This window comes from Haliotis cracherodii, unplaced genomic scaffold (assembly GCF_022045235.1).
Source record: "Haliotis cracherodii isolate W230 unplaced genomic scaffold, xgHalCrac1.p SCAF_9, whole genome shotgun sequence".
NCBI classification, from domain to species: domain Eukaryota; kingdom Metazoa; phylum Mollusca; class Gastropoda; order Lepetellida; family Haliotidae; genus Haliotis; species Haliotis cracherodii.
Window position 1 is genome coordinate 8,278,928 of NW_027266343.1, and position 21,162 is coordinate 8,300,089.

Consider the following 21,162-nt stretch of genomic DNA (forward strand, 5'->3'; position numbering starts at 1 on the left):
TACAAAATTCGACAACAAACCGACAACAAATTTCAAATACAATTCACGTTAACGAAACAAACACCTTCTACAGGTGTCACACTGTCTATTCAATTCATGCTGTGAGAGATATTTATTCGGTGTCGAAATCTAGTGGCGGTGAATCGTGTTGGGAATATTAATAGATCACAAATCATCTGACAATGACATACTGCACCTGGCACCTACGACCTTCGACTTTTCCGATCCCTTTTGACCGATTTCTTTGGAAAAAACAAAACAACAGACAGAATAATTTCACAACGTCCCATGCCCTTTCCAACGCGAGAGCGGAGATATGTAATGAACGACGACGTAAAAACCAACCTGTGTTTGTTATTGCGGTCGTGATGTAACCATGGCTATAGAAGAGTATTGGGTTGTAGCTCAATATATCAACTCACTAAATATTTTATCATAACATATTGATAATCAGTAACTTCCTCTATTCGTATATAACACATCATTTCGGGCTTTCCTGCCACATTATGGTGACACGCCGTGATATAACTGGAATACTGTTAAAAGCGGCGTTAAACCCAACTCACTCACTCACTCACTCGTATATAACATGACTTCGTCACAGGGCTAGATACAATTTCTGAGGACAAAATCTTGTGAGAATATAGTGTGTTGTCGTACTACAACGTGTGCAAATTCTTATCAGCTAGTTGTTTATCTGCTTCATTTGCTTCACTTTACTGTCCCTTTATCAAACAGCAGTTCTCAGTCACGAGCAAGAGATTACTACGTCGCAATAAGCCGAATCGTCTTCATAGCATGATTCACATTTCGAGCCATCAACTAATCAGCTACGCCACACATAAAGGTTATTGGCCGAAACGCAGAGAATCGGTCAAAATGGGATGGTAAAGTTTGTCTACAAAACTGTACTGACTTGTACGTTATTACAGTCTATCAACACGGCGGCACTCCTTAACAACAAAGACATCAACATGTTAAAGCGGACATCATTCTGGGCACAAATTGATATAGATAACAGTGTAGAAATATATAAATAGCTATTTGGTAGCTATATATATAAATAATACTCATACATGATTTAATAGGCAGATAAATATGTTGTACGGACATATTTTAAAGGTTTGTCTACATATCGAGCCAAACCCACATTAGAGTGAGTGAGTATGGTTTTACTTTTAGCAATATTCCAGTTATATCACGGCAGGGGACACCAGAAATGGGCTTCACACATTGTACCCATGTCGGGAATCGAACCCAGGTATTCGGCGTGACGAGCGAACGCTTTAACCACTAGGCTACCCGACCGCCCCTACATAAGACCACTCAATCCTATGGCCGGCTCGGTCGACATGCATGGAGAATTGTGACCAATTCACCCAGGACAGGCTTATTAGTATTTCATAAACTTCATGTTACAAAATATAGACCACTTCAAACCATTTTGACCCCTCCACTCTGATCACCATTGTCGAACATTGTATGCCACTATTTCCAAGTCTGAGCCTTTCTTGCGCCATCACGACTCACTGCTTGAGCCACAAGGCTTCCCAAAACATAAACTGGGAACCTAACATGGACACTTCACGCTCAGAATAACCGCGTGAATGTTCCTCCGGGGAACAACTTCCACTCCGGTAACCAAGACACTTGCAAGATCAGCCCATGCTTGATGCTGCTCGCTGTCCACCAATAACTTCATTATACCCTTCAAGATGCAAATGACGTCTTTTGACCTTTTGCTGCGACATTTCATTTGTTCAGGGCAGTATCACAGTCGCATAGACACTGTGGAGAATACCGATAAGGACCAGCACCTTCATTGTCAAATGTCATTCTAACCCATTACATAAGCTTGAGCCCGTAAAGATCCGGGGTCGAATAGCAATCCATGCTTGCCGTAAAAGGTGACTATGCTTGTCGTAAGGGGGGACTAACGGGATCGGGTGGTCAAGCTCGCTGACTTGGTTGATGCATGTCATCGATCCCAATTGCGTGGATCGATGTTCATGATATTAGTCACTGGATTGTCTGGTCCAGACTCGCTTATTTACAGACCGCCGTCATATAGCTGGAATATTGCTGAGTGCGGCGTTAAACAACAAATAAACTAACAGACATTAGCTTGACTTGCTTGCAATAGTTCTTTTCATTTTCAGTCTCTTTTGTAATCGAAATGAATTCACAAGTTTTGTGAATATTTAATCATATTCAGTTTAATCAATAATAGATACAGAGGTGCACAGTATCATCGGTCTGCTATAATAACAAATTAAACCATAAGCGTTATGGAGGGGTGGTAAAATCTTCTTGCAGAGGGGTATCCTTCAGGAGCAAAAGATCTCATTATAGAGAGATAGAGTATTTATGTGTTGCTATGAGTGAGTTAGCTTAACGCTGCTTTGAACAATATTTCAGCGTGCCATCTTGTCGTGGGGGGAAATCCTAAAGTGATGCAGGACTCACACGGTAACCACTTTGGTGAAACCCATGAGCACGGGTATGGTGCTGACAAACCTAGAATCAAAATCAGAGAGAATCTGCACATCGGATTGTGGCCTCAGACGAATCGGTCACAAATGTCTCATGCTGCTGAAAAAGTGGGCAATTCATTCTCAATCACTGGTTTGCCTGATCCCGATTCGACTGTTCACAGACCGCCGACATGTAGCTGGAATATTGCTGAGGGGGCGTTTAACATGACGCGTCATTTAATAGTATATGACTGGTTCTAACACTACATCTTATGGATCAAGTTTACCTTAAATTGTTGAAATACCTTTACTTTGGTATACTTTCATAGGTATTCCAGGGGACACGGGTGGCCCAGTCGTCAGAGGCGCCGCGATTTGCTGTTCACAGTTGCGTCCCTTTGGCACGCCAGAAATCTATGATTGTTTGTTCGAATCCCGGTTCCCCCCCGATTATGTTTCTAGGTTTGTCAGCCTCATACCCGTGCGCGTGGGTTTCACCGAAGTGGGAAACGTCTGAAACCTGCATCACTTCGGTCTTTCCTCCCACATTAAGCTGACACGCCGCGACATAACTGAAATACTATTAAAAGCGGCGTTTAAACTCAATCACCCACTTAGGTATTTCAATGTCCAACTTCTATCCAACGCTCATTCCATTATCAGTTGTACTCATACACATACCACAGGACGGAGAACTGGACCAGCCATGTTCGATTACTATTTGCTAAGGGGGCATGACGCGACAAATACTACCGCTACTATCGGTCATGATTATCTTGTTTACAGAGAGTCAGATACCCCTGTCACACTGTCACTGATATCAATGACACAATTAGATACCACAGAACAAGAATATTGCTTGTCTACCAGAACGAAAGCTGGACCAAACAAAAGCAACGTTGACATCTCCAGGATAATACTTACTTCACGTATATTAACATTGAACTACTTCAGATTATACAAGACGGATGATGAACCAGAACAGATTCAAGGGCCACTTATTCAGTCACGCGACCGGCCCATCCCACCCATCCACGTGCCTACCCGATCCCAAGTAAAACAGTCCGTGTCAACCGTCACGTAGCCAGCCTCTATCACAACTCTCATACTGGTCCTACACTCGCTGGCCTCTGATCCAGATTACACAAATCTTACCTTGGCCCAGTTAGAGGCTCAGGTAGACAACAGGTAAACTCAGTTAGCCATCCTGTTGAAGATGCACCTGATTACCTAGCTTCCTTCTAGATAGACCTCTCTTCTCGGAATTACTTCGTCAAGAGTGACGTTTCCTTTATCACGTTGTGAGATAATGCATCATGGCACACCACACGTACAGATTCAGCAGAATTAAAATAGCTGTAGTTGTCATAGTTATGGCATGAGTATTTGGTTCGAAGATGATGTTTTGTTTGATCAACAAAAATGCACTCTAATTCCAGACTGTAATTCAATATGTTTTATTAAGTTTGGAATTATTTCTCAATTAAGGGGCTACCTTTCATAACACTGTTACTTTATTGCTACGGTTTATTCCCCATGGGTTGAGATCAGTTTGCTTGTAAAAAGCACTTATTCACAACATCGTTTCATCCCCAAACAATCAACGTCATTGTTTAATCGCTACTGGACTTTCTATCCATGTAATTATTTTGAGTGATACGTTCATCCACATTTTGTATAATGTAGTGGTTGTAAAAACACTAGTGTTGTGTGTAAAAAGGAATTCCATTGTGACGCCTTCTGATCACGTGTTACTTATATCTTCCAGTCTTTTGGTATCCCTCGATGACTTCCTCTAACGAAGCTCGAGGCCGAGGCGACGTTCCCTGTGTGACACGAAGACTGTTGATGGTTCTCACCCTGCCTCTACAAGGGTAATGATCCCATGTTTGTCTGCAAATTGCAAGTTCGTGGTTTCACTGTACGCGAAAACAACGATCTTGCTTATCGAACCATACTTGTGGTGTATTTTTAGCTTCAATCAAATTTTGTTGAGTGTAGTTGAAGAATTGCGCTTTTCTCCGAAAAGGGTCACCGAATTCTATCAGTATTCACGAAGGTAATTCGATCTTAGAATCAATAAATACAATCGAAGCAGTAGTACGTCCACATACAATTAGCACATACATATCTACAACACTGAAGCAATCAGCACAAGACATGGACAGCGGTCAGTAAGTGTTTAACATATATGACCAGCTGTAATCAATACACCTGACTTCCATGACAAGTGTGTGTTGTTTGTTTGTAAGTCGTTTGACGGCATACTCAGCATTATCCTAGCTATTTGGCGGCGATCTGTAAGTTTGAACCATTTTTTTAAATAAATACTTCCGAGGCCCGTGTCAGTTGCATTTCCTGCAAGCTGTGACTGTCCACATGTTTTAGTTACACGTTTAAAGATGGATTATGTAAATAAAATGCTAACGGATGCGTGACGTGCTAAATCAAGACGCCCTTTGTCCGTAATACTTTTACTTAATATCTGATCTAGTTCAGCTTATTCGTGCATTTTTAAGGGAAACATCATCATCTACGAATCTATGACACAGATAGATCCTATTTAGGTGAGAGAATACTGTTTTAAAACACAGTTAGACATATTCCAGAAAAATACGATGGGGTTGTAAGTAACTGCGTATATGGACAGTGATGGGACGATCAACAAACATACGACTGACAGACTCAGGCTACACTGTAAGCACCCGAGCCGATCTTACGACCATTCGTGACCAACTCGTGTTATTCCGGGACAAGCCGAATAGCGACCCGTGCCCATCTCGTGGCCATTTTTGCGACTGGGTTCCGCCTAAGCGCAAACGGGCATAGCTTTAAGAATTGGAAACTGGTTGCGTAATGATTCACGTATATTTCCCCCATATACCATATATATTCAAGATACTATTGAAAACACATCAGGACTTACAGTATTAAACCGTATGATTAAACACATTAAGCTGTATCTTGGGTATATTTTACCATGGGGCGGTCTATATGTAATGTCACGGCGTTATCATTTATCACCAGCTGACGGTGCCCCGTGATGGTGGGATAAAAACCTATGTTAAGTTACCAAGCAATTGCCTGCCAAAGTCCACCTTATACATGACGTCAACAAAAAAAAATTCTTGTCAGCATCGTGGTAATAAACATGGCGTCTGTTTATCTATCAACAAACTGTGACCTAGTTATCTGCTCTTTGCCTCTCTCTCCGGTCTATACTATCCTTAGTTATTTCTCCTCTCGTTCAATAACTTCAACCATCGCGAACGTTAACAGTCTGCGTTACCTTAAGTCTTAATGCTTCAAACCAAGACTGCTAATGAAATAAATATCATCAAACGATCTGAATTATTAACGTTCCTCTTAAATCGTTTACCGAAGACACAATGTCGGATACCCAAGGGGCTAATGGAATGTATCCAGTAACCATGAATAAATTTTAGTTTGAAACATTTTTACAGTATGAAGAAAAACATAAATCTTTGTGTAAACACATGACTGGTTTTTCATTTCGTTAGAAATGTAATTTTCCAAAATTGCAACACATTTGTTACTAGTTGAAGTACATTTAATGAGAAGACGCCAAAATTGATGAATGTATCGTCTAAACGAAGAAATAACCCGTTGTCAAGAGTGCAACTCTTTATGCACACAAGCCTGCTGGGTCGTGTCATTCATGATTATTTCAACAGGAGTTATCGACCTCGGTTCCGCACGGCGGTATAGACACTTCACAATTTGGCGACATATAATTATCACCTTTTAAGAATCTTCTCCAAGCACTCGTAAGTCTGAAGGAAATTGAAATGTGTCTGAGATTGATTGCAAGCCGATCTAAAAGCTTCCTGAAGTGCCTCGTTACAAGCGAGGCAATTGCAGGGTACATGTGCGCCACAATGCAAAGGGGTTTGGTGACTGATTGTTTGAAATGCTCACACAACTGTCCAAAATGGCCCATGTATGTAGGCTACGTAATGAGATTTAGCATTATGGACGCAACAGCTTTCTCCCACTGCGGTTTAACACACTTAACCTACATTTGCCACATCGTATTGTACAAGAACGCATGGTTTCAATGTAACGGTGACGTAAGGGTCAGAGTAGCTGTGTCAGCACTCCGCTGCTTAAGAAACATTAATTGTGGTCATATAATGTTACATTTTGCTTGAACGATATACTTAATTACCCAAATGAATGTATTATACCTCTAGTCTGTAATGGTAATGCCATGGGCTTCAAAGTGATCTTTGTGCGATGACGATCGTATCTCCCATATTTATAAAAGGCTAACGCGAGTGTGTGACCATTTTTCAACAGTAATAACCTGCAGGTTAGCTAGATATTTTTGAACGTGCAAGTTTAAGAATTGAGTAGTCATGGGTTTTACCCTACCGGATACAAGGTGAAATCCGGAAACAGGATATTTTTTCAGGTTTCAACAAGGTTAGAACTTAAATCTGAGTCAGAATCAAACAGGTTTCTGGCAGAATTAATGACTACGGACGACAAGTATGACAAATGTAATACTGCATCCCAGACATTTAATTCTGACTGACTATTTATGCAGGAATTCCCTTATTAAACTGTCATACTTGACAGTTGAATAACAATATTATAACTTATTAGATAGAAAATTAAGCTAGCCAGTCGTGCAACCTAGATTATATTTTCAGTAGCCAGAAAAAACACCAAGTTGCCACAGACTTTAGGCAGGTGCTTATTTCGCACACCTCACACCTCGCACGATATTCCGATGATTCGTAGCCCTAAGGTAGCTTTGTGAAGCGAGGGCCTATTAGCCATCAGAGCTTCGTTCCGAGTCAGGTTCGACGCTTGAAATAGCCTTCCCATCCAACACACTCAAATTCTAGATAAATTATGTGCGAAGTTACCAGTAAGAGAGACGGAGATCATGACGTCACATCCAACCGGAGCTATAGTTGCGAAGACGGCCAACATCACCCATTTCCGTAGCTTGTTCTCAGGGAAAATGTCCAATCGTGTTCAGAGAAGTAGCGGATATGTCCAGAGTCGTTACAAACAAATAAAGTACCGACTATACCGGAGGATATCTGTAACATTGTTTGAGTAGAAGACGCAATTTATCAATCAGACAAAAGCCTTACAAAGTTCATTCCAAAAGATACCCTTCCGTGAAGTGATCTTAAACAATGCAACGGGCGTAAGGCAGCTCTCACACTTTGCCAAGGTGGTTGCCGAGTTATCCAGAGCCTAACTCGGCTAAGACTCGGGAAGAGACTACATATATACGAGTGTCGTACGAGCCCCATAGGAGTCCAATAGGAATCTAATAGGTGTCTAATAGGAGTCTATTAAGAGTTGCATACGAGCACAACGATCTCGATGCGAGCTGTACGAGTTTGGTACGACTTCGGTACGCGGTGGCTACGAGCTGCTAAATAATTCGGCGGGAATTTGTCACATGATTTAACATGGAGGCTCGTATAGCTCGTATTAGACTCGGTCAACGCGGCACGAGGTCGCCACGAGGGTACTACGAGTAGGACGAGTGTGTTACGAGTTTGTTGGCGAGAGTTGGCTGGCGGCCCGGGTGTTTTGAGCAGTTCCAAAACTCTCGTAGATCAGTGCGAGGTATCCCCGAGTACGACCTCGCTACGATCTCCATACGAGTAGTCCCGAGTCAGCTCGGGTCCATACGCGGGACGCAACTCATCAAAGTGTTAGAGCCATTTAACTGCACAATTAACCCCTTATAAGCCAGGTCTATAAAGTACAGGTGTGGGGAAATGAGGGCCTATTCTTACCCTTAGCCACCCACAAGCCCACTCAACCATACACACGCGCACACCCATCCACTAACTAACAAACGCATCACACACAATAAGATGGGGCACGGTGGTGAGCAGTCAAATTGAATAAAACCTCGAACAGGCTGGTGAGAGTAGTTTGGAAAGATCATACAGTCAATCACTTGGTTCCTGTTCACAGCATTGATCTAGCTGTGTCTTTGACTGATTGTTCACTCGACTATGGAAACATTATCGTTGTAAACCGAACCTCTGATTTCAATTGTCTCACTGTTGATAAGCTATAGAACGGATGAAATGACATACACCTTTGGGACATGCTGAACATGCTTCTTTGAAATTGAGACAGTAAGTCTTCACCTCCGTGAATATCGTTTACTGCTGTATGAGAATGATTCCAGTATACGTCTGAAGCGCAATGAAGTGCTCAAACTGCGATGCTTCAACAGAGATACAGAAATTTCGAATTCGGAGACATCACAGCTGCCACCTTCACAGTCCGACACATGGACGACGATAGTGTACTGACATCTAATATACACCTTTCTGTTCTTCTTTTGCCATTGTGGCACGGTTGGCCCAGTCGTCTAAGGCGCCGCGATTCAATGTGCAGAGTTGCGTCCCTTTGGGCAGAAATCTATGATTGTGGGTTCGAATCCCGGTTGGCCTCGATTATGTTTCTAGGTTTGGCAGCACCATACCCGTGCTCGTGGGTTTCACCGAAGAGGTAAACGTCTGAGACCTGCATCACTTCGGGCTTTCCTACCACATTAAGCTGACACGCTGCGATATAACTGGAATACTGTTAAACCCAACTCACTCACTCTTTTGCCATTGTAGTCATTGGGATGGTGATGCATGTATATTATAATTCAGTGACCATGTTGAGATACATGTACTACAATCATGTTCTGTTATTTGTTTGACATTCAACATATTATATTGTTTGTATTTAGGTATTTTATTTATCTGGCCTCTCGTAAATCAACTGCCAGCTTGACATACAACGCTATATGATTAATATTTATGAACTTCGTAGCTTTTATTTCCGTACCTGATTACACCAGCATGCAATGCATGTAAGTGAGTGAGTGAGTGAGTGAGTATGGTTTTACGCCGCTTTTAGCAATATTCCAGCAATATCACGGCGGGGGACACCAGAAATGGGCTTCACACATTGTACCCATGTCGGGAATCGAACCCGGGTCTTCGACGTGACGAGCGAACGCTTTAACCACTAGGCTACCCGACCGCCCCTGCAATGCATGCAACAAGATAATATTAACACACATGGTACCCAGTGTATTGACTTATCGCTCATGGTTATCACTAATTTCAGTAATAGAGAGTGATACTGCATCTGGTAATGATCGAGTCTAGGCCAGACGAACTAGTGGGTGACATCATGAGAAACGAATAACGAAATACGATGACACACTCAGAGAACTCCTCATTTACCCGGCTCACAACTCGGTCTGTGGGGTCATATTCTACCCCGAAATCCCTTCGGAATGAGACAACAAGAAAAATGAGAACCAGTCGTGTCAAAATCTAACTTATAGTGCCCATGCATATTCACCTCCGTCGGTCATGTATGAAAACCCCAAGCTAATACATAGATATACTGGATGTATCGCTAGTGATGTGGTTGCTTTTGCTTGCTCTTTTTACGAAGATTTAAAAATGCATCATGTGACTCTTGCTCAAAAGTTGTTTGATCAAGGTTTTAACATTCAAGCCTCAGGATATCTTTCAAAATGTTTTATGGTACATACGCATCAGTACCAAAACTATTTGGCTGATATGTATCCGTATTTATTTTCGGGTACACAATTGACTGCCTTTGCATGTGTTTGTGACAAGTGCAAAGGGTGTAAAGAAGGAGCATTTTAATAAAAACATCGAAACCCTTTCCACAATTAATTCCTACAATATCATAAGCCTGTGTTTATGAATCACTGAATCAATAAATGTACCTGAAGAGGCTGACATGTTTTATCAAGTGCTAAAATCCGCATAAATATTCGATTTTTTAATCACAAATTGCTGAGAAATATGACAGGGATTTAGTAAAGCTGCTTATGTTTTAAATATGCTTTCATTAGCTACGTGTTTCAAATAGGCCGTCGTTGTCATCATCTATTATGACAGTCAGATGCTTGCAATAGCAACTATAGAAAGTAAATCGGGATTGCGATGTGCATATTATGTGGCGCTGATGCCGTATTAGTGCATTCACTGAACATTGTCTGTGGTGAGATGACGGCTTAGTACCTACAATCTAAATATAAAGGCAAATAAAGAGAATGGGCACGTCTTGACCGCTTCAGAATGTCTCCTGCCCATTGACAACGATTGTTGTGACGGTTTTGAAGTAAATATATCACGTCTTTGAATGACATTTAGAAGTGATGCACACAAGGAAGAGAATTAATATGTCAACTTCTATGTAATCAGGAAAACAACGTTTCTGAGTAAATGTTTACTCATCAGGTGAATGATTCACACTCCTATATTTGTTCGATGAGTCAACACAAAAAGAAAGAAAAATATTTCATGAATCATTGCATCTTACAGTGCACCTGATCTCCGCAAGACGAGACGAGTTGACACGTTCTGTTCCGTCATGCCGACAGTGAGGTCAAGGTCATCATACAACTGCCCCAGGGGCATGTCCTACTAACGGTTAATGAACGTGGTCAATTCGGATAAGTAAACCTGAAAAACTTGTGTCTTTTTGGTATATGTATACAGTAGAATCTGTCTAAGCAGTGTGGTTGATCCGGTTTAATTAGACAGTGGTCCTTGACATCCATGGCAAGAAATAGCAAATTTGGCACAATCAAATGATTTTTTGGTTGGTTGGTTTGTTGTTCAACGCCGCACTCAGCAATATTCCGGCTATATGTCGTCGGTCTGTAAATAATCGACTCTGGACAAGACAATTCAGTGATTAATATGATGAGCATCGATCCACACACTTAGGATCGATGACCAAGTCGGCGAGTCTGACCACCCGATCCCGTGAGTCGCCTCTCACGACAAGCATAGTCGCCTTTTACGGCAAGCATGGGTTGCTAAAGACCTTTTCTACCCCGGATCTTCACGGGTCCACAATCAAATGAGACATATTAGGTCAGATGGCAAAGATTACGTTTCTATGTATTGTACACGCAAAGTTATTGTGACATACCGGATAATGTATTGCAGAGTATTGATAAGAACAGATAATGGACGTGTGAGTGAGGTGTGTGCACAGTTTACATCCGGATCAGGCAGCGACAACTGGTCATTATATATATTGATCCTTTGTCGGGTATTTTCAGCCGGGACTCTGGACGGAATTCCGGGGTATACAGATTTTACATGATGAGAAATTAAAGCATTTGGATGGGTCCGATATTATTAGCACAGAGACCGGTTTTGACAAATCCAATTGTACTAACACAATACAACGTATCAGTTAACAGTTAACCGTTTACTGTACCTGTGGTCTTTGGTTATAGTTGTTATCCGAGAAATGTATTCATCCTGTTATCTGAAAAAAGAAACAACTTACTATTTCAACAAAAGAGCATTACTAGATATTACCTTATATTACCATATGAAGACTGAATCAGTTGGTGTGTAAGTAACAAAATACTAGCATTTTCCTTTGAACCGGCTGTTTGTCGACGCTTACGTAAGTGTCATTACTCAACATCGATGGCTCGCTACAGTGTCGATAGTTTCCATGCACACGATAAGAAAAACATGTATGACAATATTCAGAGATAGCAATTATAAAACCTAAGGGACACGGATGGCCCAGTCGTCTAAGACACCGCAATTCGCTGTGCAGAGTCCCATAGGTCTCGCCAGAAACCTTTTGATCCTGGGTTCGAATCCCATTTCGCCCCGATTTAGTTTCATACCCGTGCTTGTGGATTTCACCAAAGTGGTAAACGTCAAAGACCGCAATCACTTCGGGCATTTCTCCCACATCAAGCTGATACTCCGTGATATAACTGGAATACTATTCAAAGCGGCGTTAAAGTCACTCACTCACACTTATAACAGCTACACAATAACGGACGTGCTAGATTTTGATATTTCAAATAAAGCAAGGAAATCTGTATTGTGGGAAAGTATATGTACAGTCCATCCTATATCAATAAGTATTTTTATTGCGGGACACCTATTGCAAGAGCATAACTTTGTTTGAACTCTCGCCATAGTATTGCATTTGCAATAATAAGAATGTCCCCAAATAATCACCCAAAACAGTGGGGTGTGTCGCTCACCTGATTCTTGACCGAAAGTGTCACATTGTATTTTGAATAAGAAAGGTAAATGGTCACAATTCAAAATACAACTGGGAAAATCATTTATCTATCAAGTGCCTCATATTGTGAGCAATCTATGGCAGGTGGTATCACGCATGTACAATTTTAGTCACCGCAAACATCTGTTACAAATTTTGTATTTTTTTTAATTCATTAACTCAATCAAATAAAAGCAACAAAACTTTTTCCATACTCATAAGAAATCTCTGCCCAAAAAAGTCTATTGTTATATTTCGACTAAATCATGAGCATGTGAAACGCTATCAACTAGTGATGATACCAGGTGTTCGCGAAAACGTGAGCGTATTCTGCCCCACTGGTGGCACCCGTCACAAACACATGTAAAGGCAAGTCAATTGTTCATCTTAACAGAAAGGAACGTTCCTGGAAACGCTTGAAAGGTTTAACGTTGGTGTTTTAAACATGAAGTGAGTGAGTGTGTATTTACGCCGCATTTATCAATATTTCATTAATGTCACGGCGGGGAACCCCTCAGTGAGCTTCACACAGTGTACGCATGTCGGGAATAGAACCCGGGTCTTCGGCGTGACGAGCAAATGCATTAACCACTAGGCTACCCGACCGCCCCTTCAAACATGAAGCTTTTAGCTAACCTGAAGACATTATGTATATACTGACACAAATTCTAAAATTATTATTCACACAATCCAGAATGTTATAATATATTGTCACTATAATGACAGTACAACCTGACATAAATTACGTTTTGATAAAGTTGTCGTGTGACAATATAACCCATGTGCCAACTGAACAGGTTGTTTAATGATGCCCTCTGTGCCCGGTGGACCAAAGCTCTCATCTGTTTGGTGAAGTTCATGTCATATCTACCCAGAAATTAACAAATTCAACTAAATAAAAACTAATAAACTGATGAAGTAAAAACAGAGTAATCTTGTATTGTCTCTTTAAAAAAACTGTCGCTAAAAATACAAATCTCTGCACAAAAGTCTTTTTGATGTGTCGCTGTCGAATTAATCACCAAATCTAACCATGCCCACAAAGTCTCTCCTTCAAAGCAAAGCAGCACAGTGTCGTTTTCCCCCGGAAAAGGCAGAACAGGTTATCGATTTAAACTTTTTCCTGTTTCAATATTTTCTCAATTTTCTCTCCAAGGATTAGTTTTAGAGATCACTAGATTTTCTGCAGGTGGGCACAAGCTCTCGTATTCCCTTTGAAGTTTGAACACCAGCTCCCCCACCGCATATCGTTTTAAGCGTTGAAGGTAGATGTTCGAGTTTTGAATATTAAGGCAGAAGTGATGTGACGTTGTTAGTAGGGTTTTGGATCCATGCAACATATGTTCCTGACTGGCGGACCGGAGGTTGGTAGATTGTGTTTCGATATTTCGTCATGTTGACGATCCACGCCGTCAAACTGACATAAGACATACTGATGACACTGATGTTAGACACCACTGATGTATTGACGTAAGTCAATCGCACTGTCGTATTGCCATTAAGACACCGGGGCCGGCATATTGACGTTAGACACCAGAGACATTATATTGACGTAAACCAGTCGCACTGTTGTCTGACATTAGACATCAGCGCCGTCATATTCACGTAAACCAGTCGCACTGTCACATTGACGTTAGACACCCCAGCGTGGTCATATTGACGTAGATGGGTCGCACTGTCGCATTGACGTTAGACACCAGGACTGTCATATTGAAATAAATCAGTCACACTATTACAGTGACGTTAGACACAAGCACCGTCATACTGACGTAAAACAGTCGCACTGTTGTATTGATGTTAGACAACAGTGCCGTCATACTGACGTAAAACAGTCGCACTGTCGTACTGACGTTAGACACCAGGACCGTTATATTGACATAAATCAGTCGCACTGTCGTATGACGTAAGACATCAGCGCCGTCATATTCACGTAAACCAGTCGCACTGTCGTATTGACGTTAGACAACAGTGTCGTCATACTGACGTAAACCAGTCGCACTGTCGCATTGACGTTAGACATCAGTGTTACATTTTAGTCAAGAGTCTTCATATTGATGTACGATACCTAAGCTGTCAAAGTGACTTCACACATCAGGGCCTTCGCCAAAACGTAACACACACGCGACGTCATACTGACGTTAGACTACAACGTCGTCATACAAATGTTGACGCCCGCACCGTCATATTGACGTTAGACACCAGGTCTGTCATAAAGGCATAACGCAGGCGCCGTCATACTACACTCCCGCGTAGTCTTGCTGATGTTAGACATCTTAGTAGTTATGAAGACGAAAGACATTAAAGGCGCCAGTTTGGCTTTATACAAAATATTCATTGAAAATGTCACATAACGCGCTACAAAAGTAAGTAAATTTATCGAAATATATTCAACCGTGGTTTCTGGAATCATGACGTCAAAACATATGCTTATTCTCTATAACCCCGGCCTTATTTCATACCTCATGCCGAGAATCCATATCATAGAGCTGTAAAAAGATTTTTGTATGACGTAAATCGAGCGCAAACATATGAGATGCATCGTCAAAAATAGTAATGTGTATGTCCAGGCATAAAGCGGTTCTAGGACTAATCAGATTACTTATCCGCAGGATGACAACACGCTAGACGTATGGCGGTTTATGAACGAAGTGCCACGACGTAGTTCTGCAGCTGGTCTGACGTATAAGGTATTAGGTATTAGGATCACAGATTCGCCCCGATTAAGACCCTTGGTCTGCCAGCAGTTAGTGAGTAAATGTTTGTTTACGGGCAAACAGCGATATTCCCGATACGTCACGGTGGATTGTAAGTATCTGGCAAACCAGTGGTTGATAACATGAGCAGCAATCCACGCCGTCGAGACATTATTGTACACAATAAACTATGACATACATTATGACAACTTTTTGAAGTCTTCTCTTACGACAAGCACGGTATTCGTGGGACCTATACAGCCTCGCAATCTCTACAGAGATCCGGAGTTTCAGAGCAGGTATCGACAATGTAAAGATCAACGACGGACAGGTCGACATTACACCCTCGTGGGGATCTGGTTAGATAAGAAATATTATCTACATCAGTAACCTTGACAACCACCAGATATATATGACATGAATATAATCCGGTTGTAGACAACTCAAAAAACGTTAAAGAACAACCGATTCTTTCATATAACATAAGCGTTTGTTTGTTTGTTTGTTTCATGCCGCACTTATCAATATTCCAGCTATATGACGGCGGTCTGTAAATAAATGGGTTCCTGGCGTCTAAACTCGAACCTGGATCATCACGGTCAGTTATGTGAAAGAACCACGTCATGCCATGACATATTAACTGTAGTAACATGAACGAACCGCGCTTTCTTTAACTTTTTATGGAGGAGTATACAATGCATATCATTTACACTGACACTAATCAAACCACATTATCCTTACAGTAATCAATAAAAGTAACTAAAATCATTTTTGTAATCAACACCAACGAAATCATGCCCCATGACACTGCCATAATGCAGTATCAGTAATGAATGAACAGGAAGTGACGCCAAGCAGCTGGGTCGAAGGCTCGCGGGAGAGAGTTAGTCAAGATCGCCGCTCACTCCTGGGGATGAACCCATTCTGGGACTCCTTAATTAAGCATGAAGGGCTCCTGTAGTTAAATCATGCAATCGATAAAGATTCATCTCTGTTTAATGATGTAACTCCACTAGACGTAATTCACACTTGATGTATGCCAGCGACCGACTGAATTCTGTACGTTCATTTCCAATTTTTACTCAGTAATAACCTGAGACGGCCAATAATGATATCGATTTGTGGCTGATATTTTTCAAGAATTTACGTTTACATTAGAGTAATGAGAAAAAGGCGCCTAATGTATACTAATTTTCCAAGATGTATGCATTTACTCTGTCGACTGCTCTGCGGGAATCGGAGTGGCTGTTTGTGAGACGTAAGAGTGCCAATATATAGGTAATATACTGGGGTGCTTCCTCGTATGTATATTCAAATTGGTTATTTGAGAATCTATTTTTCAGCCTAAAGTATCTTTTTGCTTAATGAAGTCAATTTGCTTATTCGATCGTGGTTTCAGCTTTTAGTTTGAACTGTTTACACATGGTATATGCATTACTACTACGTAAATATGAGTAACATGAGTCTACTGTGGTTACCATTTTTCTCGCAACCAGGGTTGACTAGATTCCGTCTCAGATCACCAGTGTTCAACAAGGGGAACTTTGCGGAGTAACCAAAATAAAACGCATAAATTTCAACCTTTGTTATGATGATGGCTACCAGGAGGAGGAGAAATGCAACAGTCATCGCTATAACACATAGCTATGAGGGGTTACAAGATTTACTGTGTTTCACTGCTTGACAAAGCTGCCATTGCACCGTTCCTACTCAATGCATTCAAAGCAAGAAAATTCAAAATAACGTTGAAAATCAAACGAGATTCACACTAATCAACGATTTTGCATTATTGATTCCAAAGTATTTATATCAACTTTCGAAAGTTTAATTTCCCTGACGCACATCAGAATACATATATACTATCACTACCGGGTTAATTGTATTCATTAAACGGCTCATATTCATGATTGAATCAATAAATGAAAGATACTAATGAGCTTTAACGATGTCGTCACTTGGAGACAGCTAACCAGAGTATCGCACCCCAGTAGGTATGGACAACTTAGATCAACCGAAGTATGACGTACATCAGTTAACATGAACTGACATTGGTCAATCAAGGTTCACTTGGGTTGTCCAGGCTTTTGAAATCGAACGCAAGGATTGTCACCTGTGTTCACGGGTGGCCTGGTGATCCCTTCGCGGTGCTGTTCCAGGATTAGCCCCGACCACGCACGCACTTTGTCTGATAACACGTACTTTGTCTGATAACGCGTTCACAGGTCAAACCAAAGTGCTGAATGTGTACAAGCACTGAAATAATTGAAATATATCGGCGTTGAACCCAGCGCAAAGACTATCTTTCTCTCCGGTATTTCAAGTCACCGATTGTGAAAATGTTAAATGTTCTGTGAACATTCAACTTACAAAGCCAAACGGAACCATCGAGGAGTTTTAATGTAATACCAGTTCAAATGGATAGCAAATGTAATATCTTAAACGTCATACAACCATGGATAATATGAGTTTATAAGTACGAAACTATGGGATTAATGACTAAAAGAACCAATATGTGTATTTCAAACATCTAAGTCTTTACTGAATATTTCGTGACATTTTGAAATTTGAAAAATAATAGCCGTAATCACGTCACCCTACCATTAATGGTAAATCGCACGCACGCACGCACGCAAAAAGCAAAAAGCAAATAGTTATATACATACAGATAGAGAACAAATGTAAAAATATCGAGCAAAACTAAATATTCTTTTTTTAAAAATCAATAACAAAAAGCGTCAAAGAACATATATCATAATTAAAAGAAACACAGTTTCATTAAAAGGTTATTTTAACCTTCTGTCACACAGTACGTCATGTCAAGTAATCATCATTATGATCCCCGAGTTTACTCAAACCTTTTTTCAGCTTTTCCTGGATTTGCTTCCTCCTGTATCGGAGTACAGCGAGTTCCGTCTCGATCATGTAGATGGTCTTCAGCACCTGAAGTCGCACCTACAACATCACGGAGTCGGAAAGGAAGACATTGGCTTCATGATTTATGAGGGGTAACGAGAGAGTCAAAATTGTTTCAAATCGCAGTAAGCGAAATCACTGCTATGGTATGGCAATAATCGAATCTTGAACACACAAGCCATTGTTTGATCTGATAACCAGACCGGTCACACATCATTGCGGTTGGCTCTTAAAGGATGGGTGGACGTTGTGGACCTGTTCTGCCCCGAATCCCAAAAGGGCCTGATGGCCTTTTAGTCTGGTAGCCCTGCCTCCATTTAATCTCCAGCTCTATCTTACCTCTATTAACCTGTAAATCATGCTTGCTTATTTTGACGTTGTATTGATTGTGATAATAACCTGTCAACTTGTACGCTGAAAAATATTCATATAAATTGAACTAGCCATCAGTCCTATGAGTTTGCTACGTTAAAACAACCCTTTGAGGAATTTCGTCCAAGGGACGTCCAAGTACTAAGGGTAACATAAATGTCAAGAACACTGATAACAATTTCACAGCCAAACGGGTCCTTGGTTACAATCTGAGACAGTCCATCGTAAAAAGAAACCAAGCACGCACACACTATTTTTTTCATTTCTGAGGATTGGCATGAGACTGATGCAAACATAAAACCATCATTGATCTCTTCCTCGTGCTCTAGAATAACCATTGTCTGGAGACCTTTGGTTGCATGTCATCAATCGGGAGATAAAACGTATTACTGGTATTTAGAAAACACGCTAATAATGGAGTGTTACGAAACACTGTATATGTTTTCAAAAATAGTTCATGCTGCAATATATATACGGTGCATTTGTTGCAACATTCCTGTTCGTAGTAACCTGAAATAGGTCTTGCTCTATCTATAAAAAAAACATATTTCTATGTCATAGTCCTCAATACATTTCCCAAATTTCCCACGAATATCACGTACAAATTTCTTCCAACGTTCAGCATCATTCATATAGAACTGTTAAACCCAACTCACTGAAACAACCACAACGGATTACTTTATGGACGTTTTTAACCGATCACCTGTTCTTTTCTCTTCTTCTTCTTCCTGGCTCTGCAAGTGGTCCGGGACGCCTCCTCTGGTGAAGCAGGGGTGTTTTTTACATCCCTTATCTCCCCGTCAGTATCTCTATACACGTAGTCATCCTTATTTACTAAAACAATCTGATCTGTTGCCCCGTGTGACTTCTCCAATTTGTTTTTCTCAACAAAAGACAGAGAATGTCCTGATTTTGAACAATTTAAGTATGTCTTGAAATATTTATCAAGAATACTCTTGGTTCTGACAGTGTCCTTGACAACCTGTTTTGGTCTCTTAACTGTGACGTCTTTGGAAGTAAAAGCCGCTTGCTTTCTTTTGCTTAAAGCTGCTTGGGGTAAAGAGTTCCTGACAGTGTGTAATTTCTCTCTATATCCAGGCTTGTTATTTTCTCTGATGGTCTGCACAGGTACGACCGGGCTTTCACAAAACTCTCCCATTGAGTCGTGACAACCATAGGTCTTTTGGCCTGTATTACCCTTGTAACTTATTGCCACAGCGGCTCCTGAGTGCGTGTTGGTTTCTCCAGACAGAACCGTTTCGGCATGACTCCCAATCCCTCCTCCATCAGGAGATGAAGTCACCCGAAACCCATTTCCTTTACTCTGTTTCATGCTTTGTCGATACATAATGGGTTTGTGGATGCCTTGCTTCTTTGTCAGTTGGCCATTATCTGGATTTGTGCTAATACCTTCCTTGTCACGGCCACGTCTTCCCGACGGCTTTTTTCTGATAGCCTGCAGGACGTCGACGGTGATACCGGGAGTGGACATCTGGGAACACGCCATGGTAAAGCTGGGGGTCGTAGCTTGAAGGAGGTCGGGACATTGAGACCATGTTGCTGGTGGCGAGACTGTGGCAGGAGATGTGTGTGCTCTGTATGGCGTCTTAAACTGAGAATTTGGGGTCTTCGGAAGCATATTTCTGAAATATAAGGAGATATTATATATTTTAATTCAATTTTAAGAAAAAGACGCCTAAAGTGACTGAAACAGGAAGTGATGAAATGCTCGGTAGATAAATTAAGCCGTTCTACTAAGAAATTCAAAACCGTAAAATAATAACACATAAATATCAAAACTGGCAGCGCCATACGACCTGATCATAGTGACATCGCATGTTTGGGTTCTACTCGTTCGCAATCAATTTTAGCTGTATATATTCGATACCTATTAGAATTATCGACAATGCGACATGGCGATCTATATACACTCACATTATTAGCAAATATATTATGAGCCAGGATGAAGTTCTAACTTCAATCAAAATAATTCTATAAAAAGTCGTTTTCCCCAAATAACATAATATATAATGTTGATACTTAATAAATTTCAAATAAACAGAAAAAACAAAGTTGCTATGATGTCAAAAGAATCTTCTATATGCGAAGCATATAAAAGCGGATTGTCGATAATTAACCACTTCGTCGATAAATACAAATGCCGAAAGAGATACGTGATCTTCACACCGAAATATGCATCAATAAAATTCGATAATACAAGGTGTGACACCGTAGCTTGGCTCTAGAAGTCAATACATTGACTCCCCTGACCGATGTGTATCGCTCAGTTCAAGGTAAAGAGGTGAGGTGAAATTAGGTTTAACGTCGCTTCCAAGATTATTGCACTTATATAGCGACGTGCATGCGCGTGTGTGTGTGGCTGCTTGTACTAGTCCGGACTGATGCCGATTTATAGAGCTTGCTCACTGAGATACCATGCCGCAGTTTAACATGAATACCCCACTCAGACACAGTATACTGACTCCGAGCCGACCAGTCCTTGTTTTAGGCCCTTAATGCCGAGTGCCAGACAGGGTAACAACAAGTACCATCTTTTAACGTCTTTTGGTATGACGCGGTCGGGGTTCGAACCCCGGACCTTCCGCTCTCCGGGC

At 41.1% G+C, this 21,162-nt stretch overlaps 1 protein-coding gene and 1 long non-coding RNA gene across 2 annotated transcripts in view; one reads left to right on the forward strand and one right to left on the reverse strand.

The window, feature by feature from the left end:
* The window catches only part of LOC139453169 (uncharacterized), a 65,740-nt gene that overhangs the window by 26,047 nt on the left and 18,531 nt on the right, over positions 1-21,162 (reverse strand). The window contains exons 2-4 of the mRNA XM_071234801.1: positions 19,251-20,190; positions 18,118-18,214; positions 11,754-11,804 (exon numbers count right to left, since the gene is read on the reverse strand). Of these exons, the coding sequence (XP_071090902.1) occupies positions 11,776-11,804; positions 18,118-18,214; positions 19,251-20,186 (1,062 nt within the window). The 5' untranslated portion in view covers positions 20,187-20,190 and the 3' untranslated portion in view covers positions 11,754-11,775. The remainder of the gene's footprint in view (positions 1-11,753; positions 11,805-18,117; positions 18,215-19,250; positions 20,191-21,162) is intronic.
* LOC139453251 (uncharacterized) lies at positions 1,082-4,806 on the forward strand. Its single transcript, XR_011652412.1, has 3 exons — positions 1,082-1,156; positions 3,429-3,662; positions 4,243-4,806. It is a non-coding gene; the product is annotated as an uncharacterized lncRNA (long non-coding RNA).